Consider the following 27,946-nt stretch of genomic DNA (forward strand, 5'->3'; position numbering starts at 1 on the left):
CAAAAGATGTTGGTTGTTCACAGTCAGCTGTGTCTAAACTCTGGACCAAATACAAACAACATGGGAAGGTTCTTAAAGGCAAACATACTGGTAGACCAAGGAAGACATCAAAGCGTCAAGACAGAAAACTTAAAGCAATATGTCTCAAAAATCAAAAATGCACAACAAAACAAACGAGGAATGAATGGGAGGAAACTGGAGTCAACGTCTGTGACCGAACTGTAAGATATCGCCTAAAGGAAATGGGATTTACATACAGAAAAGCTAAACGAAAGCCATCGTTAACACCTAAACAGAAAAAAACAAGGTTACAATGGGCTAAGGAAAAGCAATCGTGGACTGTGGATGACTGGATGAAAGTCATATTCAGTGATGACTCTCGAATCTGCATTGGGCAAGGTGATGATGCTGGAACTTTTGTTTGGTGCCGTTCCAATGAGATTTATAAAGATGACTGCCTGAAGAGAACATGTAAATTTCCAGAGTCATTGATGGTATGGGGCTGCATGTCAGGTAAAGGCACTGGGGAGATGGCTGTCATTACATCATCAATAAATGCACAAGTGTACGTTAATATTTTGGACACTTTTCTTATTCCATCAATTGAAAGGATGTTTGGGGATGATGAAATCATTTTTCAAGATGATGATGCATCTTGCCATAGAGCAAAAACTGTGAAAACATTCCTTGCAAAAAGACACATAGGGTCAATGTCATGGCCTGCAAATAGTCCGGATCTTAATCAAATTGAAAATCTTTGGTGGAAGTTGAAGAAAATGGTCCATGACAAGGCTCCAACCTGCAAAGCTGATCTGGCAAGAGCAATCAGAGAAAGTTGGAGCCAGATTGATGAAGAGTACTGTTTGTCACTCATTAAGTCCATGCCTCAGAGACTGCAAGCTGTTATAAAAGCCAGAGGTGGTGCAACAAAATACTAGCGATGTGTTGGAGCGTTCTTTTGTTTTTCATGATTCCATAATTTTTTCCTCAGAATTGAGTGATTCCATATTTTTTTCCTCTCTGCTTGGTCTAAAAAGTAACCGTTACTGACTGCCACAATTTTTTTTTCCTGATTTCTTATAGTGTTTCTTAAAGCCAGAAAGTTGCCATTTGAAATGACTTTAGTTTTGTGTCATGTCTGTGATCTGCTTTTTTTCTACAAAATTAAACAACTGAATGAACATCCTCCGAGGCCGGTGATTCCATAATTTTTGCCAGGGGTTATATATTATATATATTTTTTTTTTTTCAAGGCATATCAAACATGCCTTCGTCAGAAAAGGTCCCAGCACAAAACCCTGTGGGCCTCTATACATCAGCAGTCAGACCAGTTGATGCTCAATTCAACTTGATCTCTTTTTTTTTTAATTATTCAATCATAGCTTCTCTTGATAACGCTGCTCTTTGGGGCAAACAGAGCTGTTGTTTCACATTCATCACATAGTTTAGGGCACTGTGGGAATATGGGCTTGACAACACGTCATAAATAATGGAGAAGGTATGGATGGTTGTAGGGTATAGATGACACAGCCATGCAATTAAACAATAGCTTCTAGGGAACCACAACCACAACAACACAACAAGAGTGACAGTAATAAAAGAATAAACTAGTGATTTTAAGAGTGCAAACGTTAACACTCACCACATTGTATAGACCGATGCACCAGCGCTCAAAGAGAATCTGACCAGAGAAGCCATTGACGAATGCAAACCAGATCTAAGAGGGACAAAAATGCATAAAGATTATGAAAAGACAAAGCAACCAATAAGGTGTAACAACACATCTAAAATGAATAGATATGCCAAAAACAATTTCTTTTCCATTTCTGTGCCACACATATTCATGAATTTGATCCTGTAAGCGTCACTTAAACAAGATAAGAACTGTATGAAATTTGTAGTCATTTTTAGTGTATAGATATAGTCAGGCTGAGTGGTCACCATTGTTCTTCTGCACTGCATTTACAGTCTTAGCTGGGAATTTAGAGACTATAGTGTTCTAATAACATGACTGCCCCAAAGGGAGAAAGTCACCTCACAATACATCAATAAAATCCTTCAATAGGTACTGCATTACAGAACAATAATGACCACTTCAGAAATATAATAGAGGAATTAGTCAACGTGGTTAACATAAAAAAAATAAATGCCCTAAAACTAATGCAAGATTTGTGTGAAGTATTATGATCAGAATCTCATTAGCCCAATGTACATGGGCTTTAAACCTTGAAAAACAGTGGGAAAGCAAAGACCTCCAGATACCACCTCCACAATTTAAACTGTTGCCTGGATTCATCATAGGATTACTCATAAACATCTATCAAGACCACCGTTTCCCTCCTTGATCTATGTGAAGACATGCGGCTGACAGGCCAGGTTAGTTATGGGGCTGAAGTCAGGGCTCAGGGGCTTTTGTATGAGGACGACTTTGATATATTGCATAAGGAAAGGGATGCAGAGTTAATATAAACCATATGCTGTGTGGAGATGAGATTTAACAGTATCTCGATTTGTCATACTTACCTGAGCTAAACAATCCATCCAAGTTCACACCTGAAAGTGTTAGCATTGTTCAAACAACTAGAGAGCTTTTGGTTTGTTCACTCTGGTGTGAAAGCCATCATTTGAACTCTAATGTGGAATAAACTGTAACACCTGAGGGAGGTCGTCTGAAGTTTCTATGCAAACTGTGGTTTGTTTGTGGCATGAAAGGAACGTGGACCAACCAGGGGCCAGTGCGACAATGGTTATGACAAATCACAAAACTAAAGTGCAAACAAAGTCATAAGAGCCATAGATGGAAAATGACAATGAAACCAGACGCGTATAGATGTTTGGGATAACATGGTAAGGCGAGCTTGGCATCAACATGAGAGCAGTGTTTTGTTACTTCATGTGTCTAGGTAGTTCCATGAGAGAGAGAGAAAGAGGGGGGGGGAAAAAATGCTGTATTTCACATCAGCTAACCCACCAAATATACAGCACACATTACTATATTATTAATGCTACAGTTATAAATGCTCTCTAAATCAGATCTGCTGTGAGTAAAAAGGGAGCTGTATAAAGAATTTACTATGCCTTGATTTTAGCTGACCATAATTATTTACAGTATAACAGAAGATGTTTAGTGTCAGTCTGGACTAATACTGATAATGATGATGCACAGTACTGAGGAAAATCCAAAATTATTTGGACCAAGATTCAATCATCACTATTAGATTCAATTTTCCTTAGAGAAGACAGTGTATTTTACACCCACCCACACACGCTATTCTCTCTTGTGAATTCAGAAGATTAAAGGCCTAAATTGATTTCAAGTAACACATGTCCTTTGGTGTTCAACAGAAAGATTACAAAACAGGGGATGTCTTTCGAAAAGCTGAGTGACTGATATTTAAGCATAGTTTACTGACAATGCAACTGTAATTGAAACTATTTTACATCTTTATTCACGTAGTTGTTTTAGCGCTGCTGAAGCTTCCTTCTCTGTCCATCAGCTACTATGCGGTAGCCTTCAAATGATGAATCAAATTGTTGCTCAAAGTGTTGCTGTTTGACACTTCACGGTGCAGAACGGGCTCATTATTACTCATGCCAAAGCTGTCAAGAGAATGTCAGGGATGCTGTGTTTTGGCCATGACCATCCAAGAGCCTCCACGCTTCATTTAAGTCTATTAAAGAAGGCATGGACTTTTACAAATTCTCAGACTTGGTTCAAAGCCAATTTGAGATCCCCAACAGTTGCTCTTCTGTCTTCATATGCCTAAAAAGGTTCCTTCGGCTTGTTTCTTTTTCCACCCACTTGGGAGTGATTACAGCAGATCAGAGATGGAGATGCATGTTGATTTGGCACAAATTTTACACAGAGTGCCCTTCGTGGCGCAACAACACATTACACAGACAACAGGCAGGACTTGGTTTTGAACTGGGAACCTTCTGTTCTGGATACAAGTGCACTCACCGCTTGACCAACACAAAGCTTTCACACCATCAGGTGTATTGTACCATGATGGGGTGTTTCATTCCAATGGGATGGTGTGAATCTTGTAGAGTTTTGGGTTTCAACCATGAGAACCACAGGGTGTGCAATATCTTAACTGGCAGTGAGGCATTGATTGGACCATCGTGGTGTCTATTTCCATGAGATACACGTTCAGAAGCTGTTGTTCAGGGTTATGTGCAGATTAAACAAAAGCCATGAACCATTAGCATGACTCAAGCAATGGCAACGAGAGGCTTGTGAGTAGGTCAAACTGTTGAATTAATTAGAGCGGTGTTCAATGAGAAGCTCTGGGCTGATATATTGTTGTGCTAAGTTAAAAAAGGTTCCCATTCATTGCATGTGCTGACTGCTTCTGTGTGAGTATTTTGGCCTTGTCCTTGGGGTCCCAATAGAGTTTCTCACACACACACACACACACACACACACACACACACACACACACACACACACACACACACACACACACACACACACACACACACACACACACACACACACACACACACACACACACACACACACACACACACACACACACACACACACACACACTCTTTCTCCCACTACATCTCTTGAGGGACAGATGCATTGATTTGCTCGTTAGGGGAAGTACCAGGCAGGATTTTTCATCCCCTTTTCTTCTACCCATTGAGTGCCACTCTGCTGAGAGGTGTGGCTGGCTTCTTTCTCCCACTGCACATGAAGCAAGCTTTAAGAAAAGGGGGATCGGGTAAGAAAACCATCTGCATATTCATCAGAAAATCCAAAATCATTGATCCTAAGGTTGTGCCACAGTTCTGGCCTTTCCTCGAGGTGAAGGGAACATGGCATTTGTCTCCAACAATGTGGATTCTGCTGGCCTTAAGCCTTGTATTGCAGGAATGCTAATTGAATTCATACACAAAGCAAGGAAAGAAGAAAAGGAGCATAAAGGGAAGAGATGATAAATATGCTGGAAATATGCAGTACTGCTACAAAGACAAGCTGCCATTGAGATTTTATTCAATGTGCCACTCATGGTAAGCTTTTCCCTGAAACACCCAGCCTTCCCCAACTGCACTGAATGAGCTTTCATGTAATTACCTCATAAATGCCACTTGTCCATCGGCCCCTACTGTAGCACCCTGGGAGTGCATCAATCAAACATCAACAGCTAGCTGGATTGGCCATGTAAACAGAGTTGCTATGGCTTCCTTTGAAAGGGTCTGTTAGCTTGAAAGTTGCAGAAGCTGACCTTTTTCCCTCTCACCCCTATTTTGTAACAAACAGAATAATCTTACATGAAGCAGGAGTCATGAATTCTGCGCTAAATTCATGAAACATTAGAGGATGGGCTTTTTTCTGGCCTGAATGCAAAGCGGAAAGAGGCCATTGCAATTGTCATGTCTGTCTGTTGGTGTGTCTGTCTGTAGGGATATTCAACAACAGGATCTTCTTGATGCTGTTGGAGCCTACGAGCAGTTTTAGCTGTCTCCACTGGATTGAAGTAAAAATGGAACAAAATCCTGGATTACCACACATCTGCTACAGGAACCTCAGACAGAGTTATACCTAAAGCAATACCTTCCACATTAACCACAGAATCCATCATTATCCTACTCTATTTTTCACCCAAGGGGCCGAGTCAGTGGAAAGAGTGAAGGGGAAAAGGGGCTTAGTGACTTTTCCTCCAGCTGTGGCATTCATACTCTAACACCCACTGTATCCGACAACAAGGTTGTGAACAAAAAAAAAAGTTACAATTCCTATCAGCATCTTTGAGTGTCTCTTTGCAACATTGCCCGAGAGTCAACAAGAAAAACATGCAGGCATAAAAGTAAACCCATTAGTACAACAAATGAAGCTTTTCCAAACCCTAGTGGTGTTGGTGTGTTAGATGACAGGTGCTTACAAAAGATGGACATCTGAAATATTGAAGGAGCTCAACAGGGAAGAATTCTCCTATTATCCACCCGAATCCCCTGAAGGAGCATAGCACAGTGGAGGAGGAGCTGTGTTTTCAGAGAGCAACAAAAGGTGTTCTAGAAGCTCGCCCCGCAGACAGAACTGTAGATGTTAGTTTCCAGTTAGAGGAGGGGGAAAAAAAACCCTTTGAAAAAAAGAGCTGGTATGTTTCAAAGCGTAGCTGCAGTTGGGCACACAACAAAACGAATTACTAAAGTTGAGTTTGAGTAAGTTCTAATGTGATTCTGGGCTCAGTGACTGTACAGTTCCACTTGGGGTTCAAATGCAGTACAGTACATGGGTTGTGTGGTTTCGAATTTATGTTTAAAATGCACACCAACTGTGTGCAAGTCAAACAGTAAATTCATAGTGTATAAAACACTGACCTTAGTACAGTCATGTGGCTATAAGCAGTGAAAAATAGAAGTTCAACATTTAGGCACAGATGAAATGTGTCATCTGGAATGCTCGAGTCTACATAAATGTCAAATTACGGCAAATCAAATTTTACTTTGGATCAACATTTGCAACTGGCATTTTACCTTATCTGGAAAAGGGCAATCACACAACTGCAGCAATACTAACTGTAATCACAGTTTGGAAGAAGACCGACTATCCTCTTCCATTTAGGGTCACGATAAGCAAGGAGCAGACAGGCTGGAATGTATAAGGTAGCCCACTGATTTTCCATGGCACATAAGCTACAATGAGGATGAAGGAGTCCAGAGGTCAGGTGTCAGAGAACGAAAATCAACAAAAGACGATTTTAAAATGCTCATATTTCCATGACAGGTTTTGTGGTGATGATCACAAGACATCTGGCTGATCTTCTGTCACTGCACGGCATGTTTAGAACTGTAAAAACAATTCTTCACCATGCTGAACTTACTGTGAATGTTGGGTAAGCTGAACAATAATGATTATTGTTACTTTTCTGTGTAAATTCTTTAATGTATGGCACCAGAAATCCATACTGAGTTTGAGTGAAATGTCAGTTTGACTACAACATGACTATTGTCAAGATGAGTTTTTTTTTCTTCAGCCAGACTGTAGTTGAACCACGGTAAACGACACTGCACATGCACATTTTGAGGCCTTGGTTACATTGGGGTTTCTAAACAGAATTAACCATGCAAAGCCATCCTGCTATGTTTTCATTAGGTTTGTAAGTCCGATATACATAGGCCCCGAGGGTCAATGGTGCAAATGGATAACCCTGGATCCATGGGTGCAATTTGGTGGGGGATAGGGGGGACATGTCCCCCCCACCTTTTCAACCAGGGGGGACAGAATATGGTATGCCCCCCCCCCACCTTCTGACATATATGTGTGTACTTGAAACATGCTATGCCAGTCTTATGTGCAAAACCCTGTCAGAATAGTATCTTTGTTTCTGCAAGTTTGTATTTTTAGCAGCATTGACTTGTTTACAACACCTGTGTCTTGTTTGCCACATTCGGAATTTTCTGGGACTGCATTTGCCCAGATTTGAAAGTGTCAACACATAAGTATCAATGGACTATATGCTAATTTACTAAATTCAGAAAGTTAGAAAAGGAAATCAGAAAAGCTATCTGGGACCTCAGAAAACCCATCTGCAATTATTGCTTGATCTCCAAAATCAGTCTATGCAAGCGAAATTATGTTCAGTATGAGTTGTCATTAGTGCCACTTCGAAAATTAAATTCATAAGTAATTTGTCCTAAACTTATGATCTGTTGTTTTTTCAAACTTATGCAAAAACAAATCTTGAGAAAAAAAATACAGTATGTGATAGTTAATAATTATTAAGAGCCTGTTCTTTCATATTTATGAATACATTTTACCACATTGCAGTTGTTTTTTTTTAATGAAAACTCAACCTATCATTCTTTATGAGTTCTACACATGAGTGATACCTTATTTACACCAGGATGTTAATAAAATCAAAGCTGGCTATTCTCAGAATAAAGTACTTATATCCACAGTTTAAAATTGCATAAGTCAAATGGTGTCCACTTTATGGTCTTCTCAAAACATTAAAATTAATGTTCTGGATGCTCAGAATGCATCTGAGCTTATCTAGAAACCGTTTGGTCTGCAACACCAGTACTCCTTTACATTCCATCCAGGAAGTATTCACAGCACTTCACTATTTCCACATTTTGTTATGTTACAGCCTTATTCCAAAATAGAATATTTTTTCCCCTCAAAATTCTACTCACAACACCCCATAATGACAACATGAAAAGCGGTTTTTATTTTTGCATATTTAGTAAAAAGAAAAAAACAAAAAAACAAAAACAAAAACTAAGAAATCACACGCACCATTTTCAGATCTCTCCAGAGACGTTCAATCAGATTCAGGTCTGGGCTCTGGCTGAACCACTCAAGGACATTCACAGAGTTGTCCTGAAGCCACTCCTTTGATATCTTGGCTGTGTGCTTAGGGTCACTGTCCTTCTGAAAGATGAGCCTTCAACCCAGTTTGAGGTCAAGAGCGCTCTGAAGCAGGTTTTCATCCAGGATGTCTCTGTACATTGTTGCATTCATCTTTCCCTTAATCCGGACTAGTTTTCCAGTTCCTGCCACTGAAAAACAACCCCACAACATGATGCTGCCACCACCATGCTTCATTGTAAGGATGATGTCTGTTTTCCTCCAAATATGCCACCTGGCATTCACATTAAAGAGTTCAATCTTTGTCTCATCAGACCAGAGAATTTTGTTTGTTTGTCATGGTCCGTGTGTCCTTTAGGTGTCTTTTGGCAAACTTCAGGTGGGCTGCCATGTGCCTTTTCCAAAGGAGTGGCTTCCATCTGACCACTCTACCATACAGGCCTGATTGCTGGATTGCTATAGAGATGGTTGTCTTTCTGGAAGGTTCTCCTCTCTCCAAAGAGGAATGCTGGAGCTCTGACTGAGTGACCATTGGATTCTTGATCACCTCCCTGACTAAGGCCCTTCATCCCGAATCGCTCAGTTAAGATGGGTAGTCAACTCTAGGAAGAGTCATGATGGATCTGAACTTCTTCCATTTACAGATGATTGAGCCCACTGTGGTTAAAGGGACCTTCAAAGCAGCAGAAATGTTTCTGTACCCTTCCCCAGATTGGAGCCTCGAGACAATCCTGTCTCACAGGTCTACAGATAATTCCTTTGACTTCATGCTTGGTTTGTGTTCTGACATGCACTGTCAACTGTGGGACCTTATATGTAGACAGGTGTGTGCTTTTCCAAATCATGTCCAATCAACTGAATTTACCCCAGATGGACTCTAAGCTGTAGAAACATTGCAAGGATGATCAGTGGAAACAAGATGTACTTGAGCTCAATTTTGAGCTTCACTGCAAAGGCTGTGAATACTTATGCACATGTGATTTCTTAGTTTTGTTATTTTTAATAAATTTGCAAAAATCTCAAAAAAAATGTTTTTCACATCGTCATTATGGGGTATTGTGTGTAGAACTTTGAGGAAAAAATGAATTTCATCCATTTTGGAAAAAGGCTGCAACATAGCAAAATATAGAAAAAGTGAAGTGCTGTGTATACTTTCCAGATGCACTGTACAGCTGGGTGGACTGGGACAATGCAGACAAAGTGTCTTGTCAAAGGACAGAAACAGGCAGCATGACTGAGAATAAAACTCATGTTTTGACTGAATTTGGTTTTAGTTCAAATAAAGCACAGTTTTATGAATCCAAGTCTGTTAAACAAATGACAATATTATTTTTGGATAGCAATAGTTACATGTTCAATTCCTGGACCGGAGGATCCTTTGTGACTTGACCCCTTCAGACAGTTTATCCCTTTCTGCTGGTGTAGTCTCTGGTTTAACCATACTGCTATGAGTAACCTGATCACATCACATCTCACGAGTAAAACAGAGTAGGCCCCAATTACTACTAGGGGAAGAGATTGCTTCGGAAAACCAGGAACTGTGAATGTGTTTTGCTATGTAGAGCTGTGCCATGAAGGGCATCCGGTGTAAAACTTGTGCCAAATCCTACAGTGGATGTGCAGCAGATCTGAGTGACTGGAAAGCTGAAAGAAGTGGCTGTGTTACTTTGTAATAAAGGCAGCTGTAAACTAGTGTTGTTCTTTGTGCTGTAATTTAAAATGTAAAAAAAAAAAAATTAAACTCACCAATTTTAGAAACGTTAATTCTTAACTAACATTCGACATTGTCTAAAAAAGAAAAGTAAGTTAGCTGTACAATTTTAAGAATCTGAGTTAGGATCGAAATCTACTGCGGTAAGTCGAGTCAGGTCCGGGAGCATGCACTGGTGTCTCACTTTGCTGCATCCATGTCACCACGGAGCCGCCCTGGGTTCTGGACAGCAACCATCCAGGCAGACAACCAGCCCACACCTCTACACAGTAACCACCTATCGATCGCAGACAGGTGAAACATGAGTGTTCACTGGACCTTCTCCAGCCACTAGAGTCCTCCACACTCACGCACCTATGTGCTGGATCATGCCCAGATTAGCGCACCACATGGCCAAAACATTAAAGCTGATGCTCCTTCACCATGCAAGAGAATACAGAGTCTCCCTAAATACTGTAACTGCTCTGTTGACACAAAGAAATTCCAGCAGTACTGCAACAATCCTCTGAACAGACACGGTACCAAAAAGCATCCACTTGTCATCTTATTCTAGATCCAAGTCTCACAACTGTACAGGTGGACCTTCATCTTTCAGCAAAGATATCAGAAGCACCAAACGTCTCTGATCAGCAACCCCATGACTCCAGAAACTCTTCCCAGACGTCTCTTGACCTCAAAGGCTGAGGAGCCAAAGACATGAATGTCACTGCCAGGTGAACGTCACTGCAAATTTGAACCACGAGCAGATACACTGATGACTGAGTCCAGGAAGTCAAAAAATCCTGGATCTTAGTGTTGATCCAAGACAATCACAAACCCAGACATTCAGATTCCTCACTCAACTTCTTGAGTGCTGCAATCAGGGCATCCACGGATGGCAATAATTTAACTTGCAGTTTTGTGTTCTGCCAGTGCTTTCATTGTTACAGCGAGTGTGTGCACTCCAAAATACTGATTTTAGATCATACAAACAAATGCAAGTAAGATCAAATTAAAATTATTTAAACAATGAGCATCTTCTGATTAAAGCTTGAAGTTGTTCTTTCTGCAAGGTGAGAGCACGACCTACAGATCAAAATATCTGAGCCACCTGAATGATGAAGCTGGTGCTGATAGGAAGCCCTTAACCTACCTGCTCACTCTTAGTTATACCTCTGAACTTGCAATCAGTAGTGGGGTTCTGGTATCTGTCAAACTGCATCACATGCACATGCACACGCTCTCTCTCTCTCTCTGCACTCCAACAAAACGGGAGCAGTCACAGAGGTATCAGGAAAAACTGGGTGGATAAAAATGGGAGCAAAAACTCGACACGCATTCTTTCCCTGCACCGAATTGGTCATTCTAGGGAAAAGCATTTTGTATAACAAACGCCAAACAAATACTGCTCATCAATTCACAAAAATAAGACCAGAAACACAGACAAGAAACAATGATTGATGCAAGCATTGCTACAGTAGAAAGAGAAAGGAACGTTGTTTGAGCGTTTCACACAGTTACAGATGAGTTGGCTCCGATAACATTACAGGTTCCTAAAGGCAGACATCCAGTTAATTTGACATACTGTAATTTCCCCTTCGTTACAGTGTGGTGTGTGAACATTTTCTCCCAGTATGTTAAAAGGCTGAACTCAAACCATTCATGCAGGAGACGAACAAACTGGCAGCGAATGTGAGAGAGCCAGTCAACAGAAATACAAACATGGAAACTCTAACAAGGAATCTTTGCCTGTCCCTAATAATGAACAAATGTCAATGCTCGAGGTTCAAGCTGAGTTCCACATGAGTAAGTCTCAAACGCTAATATATATATATGTGTGTGTGTGTGTGAGACCCACCTCAATGATATAGAGGACAATATTCTTGTAGAAGCAGTATAAGATGCACTTGGCCACACGATTGTAATTCCAGGCTCCATGGACCAGCAGCAAATTCTTCAAGTATTTGAACTGTTTATTGAGGAAATAGGTGAGGGGAGGTAAAAGCACAGCAAAATGAATCTTGGTATCCTGTGTAAAGAACACTATGCAGACTGTTACAGCCGCAACAAATATCTGGGTTGAACAAAGCAATCATCTATTTTTTTGTCCAATTGTAGCTGAAGGACTGAGGAACCACTGCAGACTAAACTCTCCCCAACACATCTAGAAATTCAAAAACAAAACTTGACAGATGAGGACAAGCTTCAAGTTGTTGAAAGTGGAGTAATGCCTGCAAGGACACTCGTCTGTGTCCAAGGACTCAGCATAATGGCTTCATAATTACCTCCACCAACTTATGTTTTTGCCCGTTTGTCTGTCTGTCTGATTGTGAAAAGCCTGAAGTCCACAATTTTTCATATATCGTTATTAAATTTTTACTGAAGATTCATATTCTGTTAGGCAAGAACTGATTCAATTTTCAAGATCATAGGTCAAAGGGCACAGTCAGGAAAAATGTTGGAAAAATCCCTATCTTTAACACTGAAATTTCAAAAATTCATAACTGTCAAAAAGACTGAATTTCTTTCATATTTGACAGCGTTATGTAGGATGGTATACTTTATTGACTGACAGACTTTGATCCGGATTTGATCCAGATTACAGATTTTGTGGGCATTTAAATTTTACATTGAAAACCATATTTAATGTATTTTTACATTATATCTTGATCAAACGTGCCCCAGTCACTCTCATATTTGAAAGTGAAGTGCACTATCACTTGACAAAGCTTGATCTGGATCTGATCTGGATTGTGGATTTTGTGGACATTTGAATTTAATATTGAAAAGCCCATTTGGTGTACATTTTGCATTATATCTCAATCAAAAGTGCCTCAATCACTCATTTCTTTCTGTTATGGATTTACCTACAACACCAAAATTGGATCTAGGTTCCAATCTTATGCCTGTTTGTCTATCTTCCAGTTATCAGTTGGAAACCCAAGTGCCAAAAAACAATAACAAATTGTACATAGCAGAGATAACCAATGTTCTGTGAAAATTATCTGAAAAAGAATTCAGAAACTGAAAAAGTTGAAAAAACCCAAACAAACAAACAAAAAAACCCTGACAACACCATAAAAACCTTTGATTCAAGTGCATGAACTGAAATACGTACTCCTGACATTTGACCACATTTAATTTAGCTCACGAAAAGCCACTTCTGAGAGGACTTTGAGCTTGAAAATTTTTTCCAAAGTCAAATATTGTGGAATTGCAAACTAGTGTTGGCAGAGGTTTGCGCTCTATTTACCATATGATACAAGACATGGTGCATTTACAACTTTTTTTTTTGCTGATAAGTGTGATTATATTTGAGCAGAAGCTTGAGGCAAGTGGTTTATATGAATTTCTAGTAAAATGCAAAGCAAAAATCCCATCCATCCAAAGAAAAATCTCTGAAACTAGCATCAGGAAAATTGCATCTTGTATGTATGCAAGTGCAAAATGGTCCATATATATATATATATATATATATATATATATATATATATATATGGACCATTTTGTGGAAGACAAAGCCGTTCGTTAAATTATCCAGTTAAACTGTATGAATTTTGTGCTTCGTATTCTGCTAAAAGCCTTATTTATGTACTGATCAAGTGAATCCTGCATCTCTTACCCACCAAAATTGATACTGATACTGGTACTGAACAACACATGGCTGCAGAGGATGTACAGCAGAAACATGATGTACAGAGCAGCGTGCCGGGAAGAAAAGCTACACAGCTTTTGTTGTTTGTTTTCCTTTGAGAATCAGATATTGATGCAGAATTTCAGACATAGCTGTTGCTAGGGTATAAGTAAATATTTGTATTTTTCGTTTCTTAGGAGTTAGGTGTTATTTGATGCTTGTGCCACAAGTGTTGCTGCTTCACTGTATAAACTGATGCCCCAGCAGGCGCACAATGTATTGTTAAACAACAATGTATGACGCGTATCAGTAACACATGGTACATTTGAGAAGACAATAACAGGATTCACACATTTGTCATCTCTCTTTTTGGAAGGTGGAAGAAAAACAACACAGGCATCAAGAACTACAACTACAAACAAATGCTTAGATCACATATTAACTTTGCAATACTGTGGTCTTTCAAAAGAATGGTGACCTTACAGGACAATTCAATTTAAAGGACACATCGCACCAAACTCATAACAATTTAGATTTCAGCCGTTAGTGACCATCTGATGATCCACCAGGATTACTTTGTGCATGTTCATGACCGGTTTTAAAGTATATGGCATTCGCAACAAACAGCTATGGAGACATTCGAAAACAAACTACTCGTGAGTACTGTGGTGTTTCCGACAATTAACGTTGCAACTAGACGCGTCCCAGTGTGCGCTTCAATGGAATGCAGCTGATAATGTTAAGAACGGAGGCACAGATTAATTCCAAAGTTCACATAAGTGTGATGTCGTGTTATGCTTCATTTTAGGTAATAACTGTTCATTTTAATGTAGTCACGGTAAAAGCAGCAGCTCTGAGAAGGTTTATGTGCACCTGCAGCAATTAGTCAAATGCAGCCTGTCAACCATCTCTGCTCCAGGTTCAGCTTTGTCCACAATTAATTGTGTGTTATCAATAAAATCTAAAAAACAAAAAACAAACAAACAAACAAACAAACAAAAAAAAAACGTGCTGTCGGGGGAAAAGAACATCTCGTCAGCTGTACAGCGCACACACGTGCAGACACACATACACACACCGAGCTTCGCAACACACATACGCACATTCCAGCTCCGAATTTACACTCTCTCAAAGAAAAAAGAAATCTAGCCACAAAACACACAAGGGGTAAAATTCTGAACATGCCAGACTCACCCCGTCATGTTATGGATTAATTTCCAAATGTAAACTTCATGCAATCAAAGAAGCGCGCACGCAAGATCGCCCTGGCTGCAGCTCTGCCTCTCTCGATCGTGGCACGTTAAATAATGTCCATTCATTCCAGGAAATAATGTATTCTAACTTTTTTCAATGAAACAAATCCACCTCTATGTCCAGGCACTGTGTTAAAAACAGTGTCACATGTCCCCACGTCCATGCCCACAGCTTCAGTAAACCAGCATCCGTCACCAAAGGCTCCATAATCCGACACTGAAAAAGTTAAGAGTTTTGGGGTGAAGCGGATCATCTCTTCTCTGTAAATCTGAGCCATCACGTTCGAACAGGAAGTCAGAAGCTTCTTTTTCGGACGGAGCATCTTCCTTTCCCTCTGTCTGTCAGTCATTGGGATGTTTCTGTTTTTCTAATTAGGATGTCACAAACTGAATAATGTAGAGAATTGCTGAGTGAAACGTTTTCTGGAAATGCACCTGCTAACACTCAGAATGAAAGGAATAAAATACATCAGAGATAACTAATTATTAGTGCATGTGTGCAGAGACACAATCATGAGTACTTTGTTTTATGTCTTACTAACTGGTATGTTAAAAAATGTGAGAAATGTCCTTTAAATATGCCACATTTTGTACTTATAAATTGAAATGCAAGTAATTTTACATGATTTAGTTCAGTAAATTAGAATTTTTTTTTCTTGAATTACATCCAGTATAGATTGTGTATTGGTGGTTCTTTTTGTCTGTTCTGATTACAAAAGCACAGGTGAAGTTCTGTCAGCATTAAACTGATTGTTTAAACTGAAAGAATAAAGTATCAGCTATAATGGAGTTCAAACTGCACCTTTGATGTTGTGCTCACCTGGGCGATCGAATAGTCGGAGGAGTTTGCTGCCTGCAGGCCCTCGTTGCCTGAGATTCCCACCCCAACATGGGCCGTCTGGATCATCCCCACATCATTGGCACCATCACCAATAGCCAGCGTGATCACCTTAACCTGTTTCTTTACCATCTCTACCACCTCCGACTTCTGAAGTGGAGACACTCTAAAAGAGAGCAGCAACATATGTAGTGGATATAATCAGATTGGGTACTTAAGGGGAACTCTGGAATTTTTCAAACTGGACACCATTTTTAGAAGCTTTAGGGTTCAAATTTTCACTTGGGACAAAAACAATCATCAATCCAGTGTTGAATTAGAACAGAAACCCAGTCAAGAAATAAACACTGTAAGCCTGTGGGGCAAGCTTAAAACCTCAAAGTAAACCGCTCGTTTCCACTGGACCGGTGAAATATCACAAAAAGTGCTTGGTCATATTTAATGTGTGCATTTTTTACTTAAGTAAATGTAAAGAATAAGTCAATTATCAATGAGGGGCTTGTTCCTGTTTTAAGTAGAACAAGTCCATCGACAATCAACTTGCATGAACTTCGTGCAGACCGGAGGTCACATGGGAAATAAACTAAGTTAACTGTTGACTTATAATCACTCACTCATCTTTAACCGTTTTTCCGGGTCCGGGTCGCGGGGGCAACAGCTCCAGCTTTCCCGTGCCACATTGACCATCTCCGACTGGGGGATCCTGAGGCATTCCCAGGCCAGTGTGGAGATATATTCTCTCCACCTCGTTCTGGGTGTTTCCCGGTGTCTCCTCCCAGATGGATGTGCCTGGAACACCTCCCTAGGGAGGCGCCCAAGAGGCATCCTTACCAGATGCCAAACAAGCACACATTTACCTCTATAAGGATCTTCTCCACAATAGCCTTCTAATAACATTTTCTCTTATTAATGGGGATAAGAAGTGGCAAACTGATTTTTAGCTTGCCTCATTGTCTTACATTGTATAGCTGCTTAGCCTTTCTTTTGAGCCAATCACATATGGATTTACTCTTATGCTTTGGATCAATGTTTTACCACCCCTTGGGGTTGCCATGGATCGCAGGGGGGTGCCTGAGGTTTTCAAAATTAGTTCATATATTGAAGTCATAATTATACACTTACTTGGCAACCAAAAAACTAATTTAAAAGATCATTATCTTTATTCTGTATTCTATATTTGGGAGGCTTAGAATTTCTCAGGTCCAAGTGGGGGTGGGGGGATATAAATAGTCAACAATTGATCTCATTCGGGGACAGTGATTAATTTTTAGGTTCATATTTTGGAAGAAAAAGGTAAATTAACAATTCCATTTATGCTTCCAATATCTCCAGCCGTTCGCTTCAACTGGCTGGTTCGCCGTTTTCCTTTGCTCACCTCAAACACAGACAGCAGACTGAGGGGTGTGGCTGCGCTTCCTTGCACAGCATGAAACTAGAGCAACAGTCTATGGACATGAGATGAAATGTCAGTGACGCACATATGTATATCTACACATATGTATAATCATACTGTGTAGAGTTGAACTGTATGCTGTGCACCGAACCGTTGTGTGTGTACTGTACAGTTCAATACAGATCCACGTATTGTGACACTCCTACATTTGACTGTACTTGTGATGTTCATTTGTGGAATTCTGTGTTTGATTTATGGCTGTGAACCATCTTCTAAACATTCCCACACTGACTTATCAGCCCATGGCATTTTCTTCCAAAACATCTCAGGGTTATTGAGGTGCGTTTTGTCTGACTGAGCAGAACTGTGTTCAGGTGGAAAACCATGGAGGGCTCCTTTAGAGTGGCCCCTGTCTATTGGAGGGGGTTGATTCATGTTCTCACTATGACACACTTCATTTTTAGGTGACGTGGTCAGTGGCTCCCCCTATATTCCAGGAAGCACCTGGACATCTGTACCTTCCAAAGTTCAATAGTAGAGTTTTGCATTTACAAGGACTCCAGTATACAGGAAAGGAGTCATTCCAAATAAAAGAAAAAGTGAGAAAAACCTTTAAAAAACAAACAAACCCAAAAACCACAGACTAACCTCTTTTTTCTCGGTCCGTTGTGTACAGTGAATCATTAGCTGATAGTTGGAACAAATCCGATAAGTCTCCTTTTTACGAGTCTTCAAAATTGACTTTACACCACAAGTGACAGCCAGGCACACAGCCTCCCACACAGTGGCTTCCTCTTGGTGCACCACAAACTCGGGGGTAAAGTACGGTACAGAGAGTCTCCAGAGACTACGTCGTAAACTGCATGTCTGTCTTAAGCTCTGGAACTGTGAATGTTTATATTCTCCATGCTTAAAGAGGCCCCATTAATCACTCTGTGTCTCTTCAGTGCCCACAGTGTGTTCATGAGGGAAAGGCACGTACACTCCAAATATAATCCATATATGAAATATATCATGTACATTAAACAGGTGTATTGACAGAATTGTGACATATCTCTTTAACATCTCACAGCTGTTTTTATACATTAGTACTTCCTGTTATTTGTGCAGCGAGAGGTCAAGACTGTGCAAATTTTTACAGTTGCACATTTGAAAACCAAAACTGATACAAAGATTTATAAAGCAAATCTTTGCAAAAGGACATTTTCTTCAGTCACAGTGGAACTCTTACCAGGGTTATTTCATTATTTGTAGAATAACCCTTACCTGCAGCATATGACCGCTTTACACGACAGGGCCAGGTCCAAGAAGTACTGACGCACTCCAAATGTAAGGGCATATTTCAGAGTCTTCCCATCAATAATGAGAGCAAAGTCATTTTCCTTATAGAGGGCATCTCCCAACATTCCACAGTGGTAGCTCAGGGATTCTCTGGTTCTCTGTAAAATAATTGATGACTGATATTTACAACAATCATTTCATGCAACTTCAATCATGTTATACAGTTGTTACTAGCAGCTTGTCTGTAACAAACATATACACACAAGGGTCGACTGAAAAGTTCTGCCTCTAAGGCGATTTTTTTCAGGAACAAACAAAATATTGAAGTGAAACTGGAACGAGTAGTACTTTATTAATAGTAATAGTACTTTATTAAGTAACTATCGCTACACTCAATACTTGTTGCCGGCAATTTCAGGCATGCAGAAAATCGCCTTCGACACAACACATGCACAATAGTCAGTAAAAAAAAAAAATGGAGACATTTATGGAAGTTTGTTTGAAACAACGGTGCTGTTATTGAAATCCTCACCGTGGAAGGTTGTGCACCTGTGAACATTCATTGACGAATGAGTGTTGTCTATGGAGAGGCCTGTGTGGATGTCAGTACAAGATGGGCAAGGAGTTTGAAGAGCAAAAATCCAGCCATGACGAGTACGTATGACGAGGCCCGTAGAGGGAGCCCCACAACAGCCACAGATGCACAGCATCAAGTGCAAGTACGATGGCATAGTCACAAACATTTTTGGAACATGGCCACACTGTCAACTCTGACTGATGTGTGGACACTTTGCACAAGCTGCACGCACACTTTAAGTGGATTTATCCTGGAACACCCCCCCCCACTCCTCAGCATGACGAAGCTTGTCCACGCGAATCAACAAACACAGGATGCATTGCAGAGGCTCAAATCTTCCCACACTCATACAGTCCTTCTTGTACTGAGAGGAAAAAACCCATTTCTTCAGTGACAGGATACGATGCTAAAACTTCTCCAGCGTTGGCACAAGTGTGTGGAAAGGGAAGGTGACTACATGGAAAAGTAATGACACTGCCTGATAGAGAACATTCCAAGCTTGAAGCAGATATGTAATTCACGTGAGTATCTTGCTTGTTATTGGAATAACTGCAAAGGAAGCACAACTTTTCAGCTGATCCTCGTATATATTGGTGGTACTAAATCATTTGTGATGAAATACATGGATTTAAAAACTGGTCAACCACTGTACATACGGTTGAAAAATATGATTTATTAACCAAACACCAAAAGCCCAATTATCTGTCACTGAAGATATTAGACCAGAATTCACTCTGTGAAGTTTCATATGATGTAGGAGTTGCACTAACAAGATTCCCATGTGCACAACACATACAAAATTTTGTTTGCAAGCACATAATGTTTCTACACCTATTGTTACTGCAAAATTCTGCAGAGCAGCTACTTTTGATGCTTTAGCAATGTTTCCAACTCTTACTAAAATCAGACTTTGGTCCTGTGGCAATAATATACTGCATAATGCACATAGATTATACAGAGCTGTGATGATACGCAAGTAACAATGAAAGGCTACAAATATGACTGACACGAGTCTTGGCATCAGTCAGACAGACTGAATGGATGAGTGAGATTATCGCATCACAACAGTCATCATTCCATCATTTCCCTTACAGGTGGTGAAGTCATTAGGAACCAAACCCAAACACATTAAATAAATCAGAGAGGTAGTTTTCTTGGAGAATTCTCAATACCATTCTAAACATATTTAAGACCTTCAGCTGGTCCTTTGTTTTCACTCGGGGTCGCCACAGCAGATGTGTGGTAGATCTGCATTTGGCACAACTTTTTACATCAGATGTGAATAATTTGGGTAAAAAGGACAACAACAAAAAAAGAATAATAATTAAGTGATCAGAGAAAGCCACATGCAATCTGATGGTTAGAGCCCTAGTAGACATCAATTCTAATCTGAAAAAAGATACATCACTTTTATCACTCATAATATTTCACAGCTGAAGTAACTGACAGGGCAGAGACAGGGAGCGGTCTGGTCCTGCGTCTAAGTCCGACATGTCAAAGCAGCCAGACTGTACCAGAGCGACCACGCAGCAAAACAACAGTGAAACTCCAGCTCTAAGGAAATATTTGGGAATGAGGGCTTTACATTTTACAACACGAGAGAACGAGATGATGGATTAACAGACGAGACAAACCTAGCAAGAGGATATAAGAAAGCAGCTGTGACAACTTGGCCATCTCTTATGGGAGCAGTGGGTGAACGTGTGGGTGATTGTGTGCCTTTATGTCTGCTGGTTTTCCAGAGGCCAAGAAGGAGAGCTTTGGATAATGTGTGAGCTTTGTATACGAGATGGAAAACACAATCTATTCATCGCTTACTATGATAAGCACAACTGACTATTTCCTCAGACTGGGTGGTTTTTTTCCCCTCTTGATTTCTACCAAGGAATTTTAGCAGTAATGGTTTGTCTCCTCTTAAAGCCTCTGTGTTTTGGATATAATGGCCAGTGTAGCCTAAGTGATGAGCCAATGTTTGGTTTTGGGATGACAATGTGCTGTTCATTCCAAAAAGCCACAAGAGTTTCCCATAAAGACAGAGTTCTATTGTTGACAGACGTAGATCTTGAGTGGACATTTGTACAGATGTAACGTCATCATTATCAAAGACTTGGAGGCTCACAAGAAGAGTAGTTTCACCTTTAGCATGGATGAGCACAAAAAAATGAAAGGTTTACCGGATCCAAGTGTCAATTGCAAGAGATAAAAATACGAGGTCTGTCCGTAAAGTATAGGTCCTTTTTATTTTTTTCAAAAACTATATGGATTTCATTCATATGTTTTTACGTCAGACATGCTTGAACCCTCGTACGCATGCATGAGTTTTTCCACGCCTGTCGGTGACGTCATTCGCCTGTGAGCACTCCTTGTGGGAGGAGTCGTCCAGCCCCTCGTCGGAATTCCTTTGTCTGAGAAGTTGCTGAGAGACTGGCGCTTTATTTGATCAAAATTTTTTCTAAACCTGTGAGACACATCGAAGTGGACATGGTTCGAAAAATTAAGCTGGTTTTCAGTGAAAATTTTAACAGCTGATGAGAGATTTTGAGGTGATTCTGTCGCTTTAAGGACTTCCCACGGTGCGAGACGTCGTGCAGCGCTCTCAGGCAGCGTCATCAGCCTGTTTCAAGCTTAAAACCTCCACATTTCAGGCTCTGTTGATCCAGGACGTCAGTGAGAGAACAGAGAAGTTTCAGAAGAAGTCGGTTTCAGCATTTTATCCGGATATTCCACTGTTAAAGGAGATTTTTTTAATGAAAGACGTGCGGGCGGATTGCAGCGTCGGCTCGCAGCCGCCGCGACGCTCCGTCACAGGAAAAACACCTCTGGTGGAAGCCTTAAGGACAAGTTGGAACATCTCCAGCTGATAAACAATTTCTCATATACTCACTCCACTGAAAGCCATCAAAAGCCAACTGGATTTTAACAAATGGTTATCAACACGGAGGTGTTTTTCCTGTGCCGCCGCGCCGCGTCGGCTGCGTCCCGACGCGCGGTCCCGTCCGCACGTCTTTCATTAAAAAAATCTCCTTTAACAGTGGAATATCTGGATAAAATGCTGAAACCGACTTCTTCTGAAACGTCTCTGTTCTCTCACGACGTCCTGGATCAATAGAGCCTGAAATGTGGAGGTTTTAAGCTTGAAACAGGCTGATGACGCTGCCTGAGAGCGCTGCGCGACGTCTCGCACCGTGAAAAGTCCTTAAAGCGACAGAATCACCTCAAAATCTCTCATCAGCTGTTAAAATTTTCACTGAAAACCAGCTTAATTTTTCGAACCATGTCCACTTCGATGTGTCTCACAGGTTTAGAAAAAATTTTGATCAAACAAAGCGCCAGTCTCTCAGCAATTTCTCAGACAAAGGAATTCCGACGAGGGGCTGGACGACTCCTCCCACAAGGAGTGCTCACAGGCGAATGACGTCACCGACAGGCGTGGAAAAACTCACGCATGCGCACGAGGGTTCAAGCATGTCTGACGTAAAAACATATGAATGAAATCCATATAGTTTTTGAAAAAAATAAAAAGGACCTATACTTTATGGACAGCCCTCGTATAATCCTCATTATCACCAACATGGCAATGTTGGTGATAATGATGGCCAATGATGGCTGCACAACAGCTGATGGTAAGTAATTTGCTCACAGTCTTTGCATAACACATTGAGCCTGTGAGTACCAGGGGTTGCTGTACATGGCTGAAAGGGCAAGTCAGATTGACTCAGGGGGCATGTCTCACAGGGCAAGCAGGAATCCAGATATGAACTTGTGACATTTATCATGGAACTCTTGAAATTTTTTGCCTTTTAAAATTTTGTCTTTAATTTCCTTTTTTAAGTTACTGTGTCTGTTGTCCTCCAGACAAAAGAGGAAAATGACCATCCAGATTGCGCAAAATTCAAAAGCCAGCATCTGTGATGTATGGGGGTGTGCTAGTGCCCATGGCATGGGCAACTTACACATCTGTGATGGCACCATCAATGCTGAAAGGTACATCCAGGTTTTGGAGGAACACATGCTGCCATCCAAGCAGCGTCTTTTTCAGGGACACCTCTGCTTATTTCAGCAAGAAAATGCCAAGCTACATTCTGCACGTGACAGCGTGGCTTCGTAGTAAAAGAGTGCAGGTACTAGACTGGCCTGTCTGCAGTCCAGACCTGTCCAGAACTGCAACCAGGTAAGCCTCGCTGGCCTCCTGCAGAGCCATCACAGCGGAGCTCTGAAAGCGGAGGTCGGTCTTGAACTCCTGAGCGATTTCTCTCACCAGTCGCTGGAAGGGCAGCTTGCGGATCAGCAACTCGGTGGATTTCTGATAGTGGCAGATCTCTGTCAGCGCCATGGTATCGGGCTTGTAACGCTGAGGCTTCTTCACCCCCCCGGTAGCCGGAGCGCTCTTCCGGGCAGCTTTGGGAGCCAGCTGTTTCCTCTGAGCTTTTCCTCTGGTGGATTTACAGGCGGTTTGCTTGGTTCTGGCCATACTAACGCTTCCTTCAGATATGCCTATTCTGCTGAGCCAGGTCTCTCTGCGTTGCTTAGAAAGCTCGTAACACTCCACTGCTTGATGCACAATAACTGCTGGCAGCCTGTAAAATGCGCGACCTTGCCTCATTTTTATCACCTGTTTGAACAACCGATGACAGCACAAAAGTTAACCATTGTTGAAGCTTCTGCAATTATTCGGCAAATGCACGTAGTGTATCACAGCGGCCACCACGTCATAATCCATAATGACCGCGGGGCGTAAATTCACGTGACCAATACGTCACATGAAAGCCCTCTATAGGTAGCTGTCATTTTTCAAGAGTGGTAATAAATTATGCAAAATTTCTATAATGATTAAGAATGGTGTGTGAGTCCAGAATGTAATTATCAATGTCCATTTTGGTGGTGTTCATCCTTGACCCAAATTATACAATCAACAAAAATATAAACGCCACACTTTTGGTTTTGCTCCCATTTTGTATGAGATGAACTCAAAGATCTAAAACTTTTTCACATACACAATATCACCATTTCCCTCAAATATTGTTCACAAACCAGTCTAAATCTGTGATAGTGAGCACTTCTCCTTTGCTGAGATAATCCATCCCACCTCACAGGTGTGCCATATCAAGATACTGATTAGACACCATGATTAGTGCACAGGTGTGCCTTAGACTGTCCACAATAAAAGGCCACTCTGAAAGGTGCAGTTTTGTTTTATTGGGGGGGGGATACCAGTCAGTATCTGGTGTGACCACCATTTGCCTCATGCAGTGCAACACGTCTCCTTCGCATAGAGTTGATCAGGTTGTCAATTGTGGCCTGTGGAATGTTGGTCCACTCCTCTTCAATGGCTGTGCGAAGTTGCTGGATATTGGCAGGAACTGGTACACGCTGTCGTATACGCCGGTCCAGAGCATCCCAAACATGCTCAATGGGTGACATGTCCGGTGAGTATGCCGGCCATGGAAGAACTGGGACATATTCAGCTTCCAAGAATTGTGTACAGATCCTTGCAACATGGGGCCGTGCATTATCCTGCTGCAACATGAGGTGATGTTCTTTGATGTATGGCACAACAATGGGCCTCAGGATCTCGTCACGGTATCTCTGTGCATTCAAAATGCCATCAATAAAATGCACCTGTGTTTTTCGTCCATAACAGACGCCTGCCCATACCATAACCCCACCGCCACCATGGGCCACTCGATCCACAACATTGACATCAGAAAACCGCTCACCCACACGACGCCACACACGCTGTCTGCCATCTGCCCTGAACAGTGTAAACCAGGATTCATCCGTGAAGAGAACACCTCTCCAACGTGCCAAATGCCAGCGAATGTGAGCATTTGCCCACTCAAGTCGGTTACGACGACGAACTGGAGTCAGGTGGAGACCCCGATGAGGACGACGAGCATGCAGATGAGCTTCCCTGAGACGGTTTCTGACAGTTTGTGCAGAAATTCTTTGGTTATGCAAACCGATTGTTTCAGCAGTTGTCCGAGTGGCTGGTCTCAGACGATCTTGGAGGTGAACATGCTGGATGTGGAGGTCCTGGGCAGGTGTGGTTACATGTGGTCTGCGGTTGTGAGGCTGGTTGGATGTACTGCCAAATTCTCTGAAACGCCTTTGGAGACGGCTTATAGTAGAGAAATGAACATTCAATACACGAGCAACAGCTCTGGTTGACATTCCTGCTGTCAGCATGCCAATTGCACGCTCCCTCAAATCTTGCGACATCTGTGGCATTGTGCTGTGTGATAAAACTGCACCTTTCAGAGTGGCCTTTTATTGTGGGCAGTCTAAGGCACACATGTGCACTAATCATGGTGTCTAATCAGCATCTTGATATGGTACACCTGTGAGGTGGGATGGATTATCTCAGCAAAGGAGAAATGCTCACTATCACAGATTTCGACTGGTTTGTGAACAATATTTGAGGGAAATGGTGATATTGTGCATGTGGAAAAAGTTTTAGATCTTTGAGTTCATCTCATACAAAATGGGAGCAAAACCAAAAGTGTTGCATTTATATTTTTGTTCAGTGTATAAGCATACCAAACAGCAAATGTTAGCTCTCCCCAGTATGTCCATGATTGAAGTTATACACATGTACAAATACACACACAAAAGCCACTTAGATTTTAAATATAAACCTACAAAGGACTCCAAATTTCCCTTTAGGGATTTCAGTGTAAAGCTGCTTTCACACATGCACTGAACTTATCCTAACATCCAAATCAACTGGCCCAGGTGTTAAACAGTCATTGACCTACCAGCTTTCCAGTACAAAATCATGTTAATCTCCAACTGAGCCATGTGTGAACAGCACAGGTGGTTGTGTCAAAGATTAACAACAAGGAAATGAGTGTTGATAAAATTTCTGGTGGGAAACCACAAGAATACAAACATCCCAGGGTGACAAAGAAGGGATCTTAAAGAAAACAAAAAGTGTAACTGGAAAGACAACAGGATCTGGAACTTCTGTTGTTAATGCTACGCTCACATTAGCTACAAATGACAGTGACACAGCTTTGTCGCTTGGTCTGCGTTTCTGAGGCGTGTGCACTATATCTCAGTAAGATGTCTTGTAAATCACTTCAGAGGTGTTATCTGGTTACAAAAGCAGTGCTTATTTGTGGTCTTTTTCTTATGTGTTTATTTCTCGCCAACTTTCACCAAACATGTGAAACAGCTTCATACAGAAACACAGATGTTTCATAACTTTTTGTGCCAACATGGATCTGTTTGTTCACGAGGACAACCAGCTGGCGTTACGCTGCATATTCACTCCGATTGACAGTTATCGTGTCACGTCACTCAGTATTTGTATAAAACAGACTTCAGGTCTATTTTGGCCCCGCCTAGCTGAGGGCACAGCGCCCACTGTCTCTTACCGTTGCAAAACACCCAATTTGTTTGAAAAATGAAAGTCATTGCTTTGCCTCAGTTGCTTGTAGCTAATGTGACTACAACTTAAGGGCCAAAACAGTCAAATTCAAAAAAGTGTAATAGTGATTCCGGCACTCTGCTTTTTGTTCCATCTTCAGCCTATTTTACCCACATGTCAGCCTTTGCAGAAACTACAAGTACTTCCAGTGGTTGAGGACACTTCTGACACAGAATCTCCTGTTGGGTGCTCCATGTGTGAAATTGCCACTTCAATGTCCAGATTTCATATAAATGAACAGTTTTGCTAAGATTCAGTTCAGGGGGCATCTTGGACTCTGTTTGACACGTCTAAAGAACATTTTCCCCTTTGAGAACTATTTCTAAATACAACAAGCTGAGATGGCACGCTCCAGTTACTATGTTCTGCAACACAGGAGCACTCAAAACTTCAAGCCTGGCTGCCTGGTCCTCAGCTCAGTTTGGACATGCTTATCTCGGCTTTCAATGCTTACCAGTCCAGTAAGTATCAGAGAAATTGTGGAGAGCTGGACATGTCCAAACTTGTCCTCTGACACGCCGAAACGGAGGTGTTCCGTTGTCTCGCTTCCAAAGTGAATCGGTCTTTACGCATGAAGCCTCCGTGCAGCTTTCCATGACAAAATCTCTTGTTAAAAGTGAAATCTGACGGAAAATGGCTGATGTCCAGCTCTTGTGATAACCAGAGAAAGAGCACACGACGGTCTCGTATCCACAGAGCCATCCGTTTAGAAATGGTCCAGTGGCTTGTGCCGCGTCGTCGCAGCTCGGAGCGCGGCATGCCGAGCGTCCTTAAAGGGGTCCTTAAAGCTGTACTACCAGACCTTATTCTCTGTGAAGCCCATAAAATGTTCACCGAAAGCCAGATAAATTTTTTGAATGGTTTCCAGGTGCCAGTTTCTAACAGCTTCTGAAAAAATTCTGATGGAAAAAAAGTCGTTTTCATTCTGCCATTTCCAGACAATGAAAATCCGACGAGGGGGCGGGACCACTCCTTCCCAAGGCGTGCTCACAGGCAAATGACGTAACCGACAGGCGTGGAAAAACTCACTCATGCGCACGAGGGTTCAAGCATGTCTGACGTAAAAACGTATGAATGAAATCCATGTAGTTTTTGAAAAAATAAAAAGGACCGTTACTTTATTGACAGACCTCGTACATAAGCATCTGCACAACCACAGGAGAATGGACTGTGACATTTCAAAGAGCAGGTCTGTGTGCTTTATGAATCTACCGACCCCACGTTTTTAACTGAATGCCATTTATCACGATTAACGACTGGGTGACACAATGAAGGTCGTCCGTCATCACCCCCCCACTCCACCTCCCCCACGCTCTCCTCCGAGGGCTTTCCCGTCCTTCATCCACTTCTTTCCACAATTCCCTCCTCGTCCAACAAACACAACAGTTTCCTCTCCATCGGCAGCTGCTCTGCTTCACGTTCTCCTGTTTTAAGTGCAGGGACTTGCCCTTTTTAGTCACAGAAACAACAGACACCGTTCTCCTGCCGGGGGTCAATGGGCCTCCCTGCTGGGTGAATTCAAAGT

The 27,946-nt window shown here is 41.5% G+C and overlaps 2 protein-coding genes across 2 annotated transcripts in view; both read right to left on the reverse strand.

The window, feature by feature from the left end:
- The window catches only part of atp8a1 (ATPase phospholipid transporting 8A1), a 265,900-nt gene that overhangs the window by 40,946 nt on the left and 197,008 nt on the right, over window positions 1-27,946 (reverse strand). The window contains exons 25-28 of the mRNA XM_034181944.1: window positions 18,401-18,573; window positions 15,724-15,907; window positions 11,875-11,985; window positions 1,643-1,717 (exon numbers count right to left, since the gene is read on the reverse strand). Coding sequence (XP_034037835.1) covers window positions 1,643-1,717; window positions 11,875-11,985; window positions 15,724-15,907; window positions 18,401-18,573 — 543 coding nt within the window. The remainder of the gene's footprint in view (window positions 1-1,642; window positions 1,718-11,874; window positions 11,986-15,723; window positions 15,908-18,400; window positions 18,574-27,946) is intronic.
- On the reverse strand, window positions 19,322-23,463 carry LOC117520507 (histone H3-like). The gene is made up of 2 exons (XM_034181839.1): window positions 23,127-23,463; window positions 19,322-19,356 (listed from the first exon to the last, which is right to left on the reverse strand). Exons 1-2 carry the CDS (start codon window positions 23,461-23,463, stop codon window positions 19,322-19,324), a joined length of 372 nt encoding a protein of 123 aa, XP_034037730.1.

This window comes from Thalassophryne amazonica, chromosome 11 (assembly GCF_902500255.1).
Source record: "Thalassophryne amazonica chromosome 11, fThaAma1.1, whole genome shotgun sequence".
Taxonomy (NCBI): domain Eukaryota; kingdom Metazoa; phylum Chordata; class Actinopteri; order Batrachoidiformes; family Batrachoididae; genus Thalassophryne; species Thalassophryne amazonica.

Bases quoted from the DNA above. Each gene is read 5' to 3' on its own strand.
- LOC117520507 (XM_034181839.1), bottom strand. From the start codon at position 23,463: ATGGCCAGAACCAAGCAAACCGCCTGTAAATCCACCAGAGGAAAAGCT. The intron at 19,357-23,126 runs GCCAGTCTAGTA...TTTTCCTCTCAG, and splicing joins CAGGTCTGGACTGCAGACAG to TACAAGAAGGACTGTATGAG.